The 3,632-nt window shown below is 39.9% G+C and overlaps 1 protein-coding gene across 1 annotated transcript; it reads right to left on the bottom strand.

Annotated features, from left to right (window-relative positions):
* Positions 1-1,859: 1,859 nt before the first annotated feature.
* On the bottom strand, positions 1,860-3,253 carry LOC148802500 (uncharacterized). Its single transcript, XM_088897910.1, has 2 exons — positions 3,068-3,253; positions 1,860-2,734 (listed from the first exon to the last, which is right to left on the bottom strand). The coding sequence occupies exons 1-2, from the start codon at positions 3,251-3,253 to the stop codon at positions 2,276-2,278; spliced, it is 645 nt and encodes a 214-aa protein (XP_088754036.1). The 3' UTR covers positions 1,860-2,275.
* Positions 3,254-3,632: the final 379 nt, after the last annotated feature.

Below are 3,632 nucleotides of genomic sequence, written 5' to 3'. Positions count from 1 at the left end.
GGGTGCGACCTCTTCGCCCTCTGCTTCTGGTTGCTCGATAGCAGATGGCGTGCATCTACACCAGACATATCGGCTGCAAGAATCACAAGGCATTAGTCCAACTCAAAAAAAAAATGACTTAAGGGTGACCTACCGGGGCTCAAGCCGGCTTACACGAGCTTGTCCTTAGCCAAGTAGTCCTCAGCCATGTTCATAGGGATAGTTACCGGATGGGAGGCTGTAGATGAGATCCCTGGGGAGGTTATAGTAAGAGACTAGGGCCCAAAGCCTCTCCATTGACATGGAGGAAGGGCCGAAACTATCAGGCTCCCGATCCCGGGAAGTGGATGCCACATTACCAGAGGCCTCATGGGCTTTCGAAGCCTACAGACTCATATAATATTGGATTTACTTAACCAATCACGAGTAGTAGACTTGTTTATAATAAGTCAGGCTTTGGGCTTAGGTTTGCACTCTTTTAATTTCGGTCTTTCACTGAGCCCTTTCAAAAAAGCCAAACCCAAGCCCAACTCATAACCAATCACGAGTGAAGACACAAGGGTTTTGTTTACATTGAACCTATATATAGTCTGAACCCATGTGAAATCCACATGTAAATGAAACACCGACAGGTTCGCTGATGATTGATTACATGACCCATCATATTGGTTTGTGCCTACAAAATTCGCAATTGCCTAGCCATGGATAGAGTTAAGGGTGTTAATGGACCGGTTTTGGATTGGACCCCGTCCAGTCCAAAATCAATTTGGACGGATTGGATGGACCAACAAAATATATAGGATTGAACCAATTCAGCCCAAAATATTTATTAGATTGGATTGGACCTGGTCCATCCGTAACAAATTTATATTGGATTGGGTTGGAATAAGCCAATATCCAGTCCATTGGTATAAGATAAGAATATATGTGTCAATGGACCGGGTTTGGATTGGACAGTCCAGACATTGAATTGGACCAGTCTAAATTGGTCCAAAACATTCATTGGATTGGATTGGACTGGACCTGGTCCATTTATAATGGACTCACATTGGACTGGATCCGATTGAACCAAATCAAGTCCAATTGACACCCCTAGACAGAGTAATGCTAGCTTGCACAAAATGTCAAAATTGCACTTGCAACACTTTTGCAAATAAGTGGGGACCCATAAAAAGTAACTTACAACTTAAGGCTATGTTCGGTTTGAAGGAAAAGGTAGAGAAAGAAGGGAAAGATAGGAAAACCCATACAAGGTTTGTAAAGATTTCCCTACCTTTTCCTTCAAACCAAATACAACCTAAAAGAATGTGATTTTATATGATTCACAGAATCGGCATGCATTGCTTATGCAATTAAGGTAAGACTGCTAAGCATTCTTCTCAGGGTTTGTTTCATAACAACTGAAATGGGTAAATTGAGTAGCCTATTGCTTTGTAATAAGTTGATAAGATATCCCGCTGGTTGTAGCAGAGATTTGGAATAGAATGCCACCTGCATCTGGGTTGGGGGTTATGGGTTTGGGGAATGGGATACCCCCAATGTGCACATTGTGTTAAATTAACTCTCTCAAAAAATAAATAAGGCACCAAGAGTGTATGAAAAGCTTATATATGTGTTACTTGTGATTGGTTACGGAACAAAAGTTAGTCATAGGAACAACAAATCCTTAAGCTAGCCATCTCATTAGGGTCTATATATGCCAAGAGAATTTTGGGTGTGGTATTGACAACGGTTTTTGATAACCGTTAGAAAAAAAAACAAAAAGAAGATGCAATTACATAATTACCATCAGATGAAAAAAATAACGGACAAGTACCGATACACAATATACAGAATTCTGAATTCCAGCCCCCCTACTACTAGCCCTCTCCCCCCTATAAACCACATCCAGCCCGTGGATTTGGCATCAATTCACGTTCAGGATGCATTCCCCCTGTACTTTGGGGCTATAAAATTCTGATCTGGGCTGATTGATCATTCTCCCAAAAAATAATAGCAGACCACAATAAACTAAAGTTTCGAATACATATAAAAAATAGCACCAAACTTTCTATAGGCCTGCAAAGATTCCCAACCTTCCCTAATTACGGTCTGAAAAAATCAATGACAAGGCCCATACAATACACTCCTGCATGCATGTATCCCCATGTCTCAAAGGATTCTCTGTTTCTTTGTGTTAGGAGTATAAGATTCATCCACATTCTGCATTGGAATTCCAAATTCTGATGTAAACTCCACATTCTGTAAGGTGTTTGTTGGAGGAAATCTCTGCAAAGGCATCACTGGAAGTACTGTTTCAAACATGTTGCCCTGGAGATGGTTTAATCATGTTGCCCATGTCAAACGAAGCATATACTGAGTTAAGGTTTGAGAACCTGGTTTCAGACGGACCACAATTAGACTGCAATTCAAGGGATTCTAAGGGATCCGAGTATCTCTTATAATCATCACTCATCATCTTATCGAGAGATTCATATAAGTCTTCTTCTTCCTTTTCATTTTCTACTTCATGTTTCCCTTGAATTCTCTCCTGTCCTTCCCATTCAACCTCAACCCCAGCTTCACCACTCTGAACAGCTGCTACAGCTGCAGAAGCATCGTTCCCTTTGCCACTACCCATATCAAACGAGGCATATGTTGAGTTAGTATTTGAGAACCAGGGGTCAGACAGACCACAATCAGACTGCAATTCAAAGGAGTCTATGGGAACCGATCTATCAGTCCTCATCATCTTCTCCTGTGTATATGTATTTTGCTGCAAAATATACAGGTGGCAAAAATGTTATCATCATATGACTTGGAAAAATCATTCAAAGTTAAACTTATCATCAATGTTGCAATAAAGAAAGATATGCATGCATAGAACGAACCACATCCAACCCAAGGCTGGTTCAACCTTGATTTTCTTTTTCTTTTTGCCTACTTTAACGCCATGCCCACATGCATGAAGATTTTTTAAAATTAGAGATGACCCATATATATGCAGAAGAACAACGAAAAGAAGAAAAATGGTAGAATATTGAAGAAAGAACTAACGTAACAAAGAAAACAAAGAAATTGTTATAAAGAAATTAAGCTACGTACGTACCGTACCTATCAACTCCTCAGGATCGAATTGATAGATATCGACTTCAGTTATTTTATGAATTCTTAGCGTCGGATCTCTGATCTTCTCAGCCAAGTAGCCAGTTATTAACTCTTCATTGGTGGGTGCAAACCTGAAGCCCACTGGAAGCTCCCTCACTTCGTCGTTTACCCATGTTATTCTTTCCATTGTTATATATATCCGCTAATAAAGATTTAAAGGTCAACAAGATGATAGAGATACAAGAAGAAGAAGGAGAAGAAGAAGATAATGAGGAGATCGAAGAAGATAATGTCAGTTTATCACAAACTCTTGTCTGATCGATCTATAGAATAAAACCCTAATTGTAATCCAAATATATAATATATATACAAGTCGTTAATTAACTAAGAGTTCATAAATTAACCCAAGACTACCCAACCTATTGTTTAGTGTTTGGGTGTCCTACGGACAACTAAATTTTATGACGGTTGAATAGCTGGGTCCCAGTGAGCACAGGCGTGTTCAACCGTGATAGGTAATTCAGCCGACTGTGTCTCTCTCAACAGTCAAAGTTAACCCCTATTCA

The sequence above is a fragment of the Nelumbo nucifera genome, chromosome 2 (genome assembly GCF_055504915.1).
Source record: "Nelumbo nucifera cultivar China Antique chromosome 2, China Antique-T2T, whole genome shotgun sequence".
Taxonomy (NCBI): Eukaryota; Viridiplantae; Streptophyta; class Magnoliopsida; order Proteales; family Nelumbonaceae; genus Nelumbo; species Nelumbo nucifera.
Note: the sequence above shows the minus strand (reverse complement) of the source record. Positions and strands in the feature narration are given on the sequence as shown.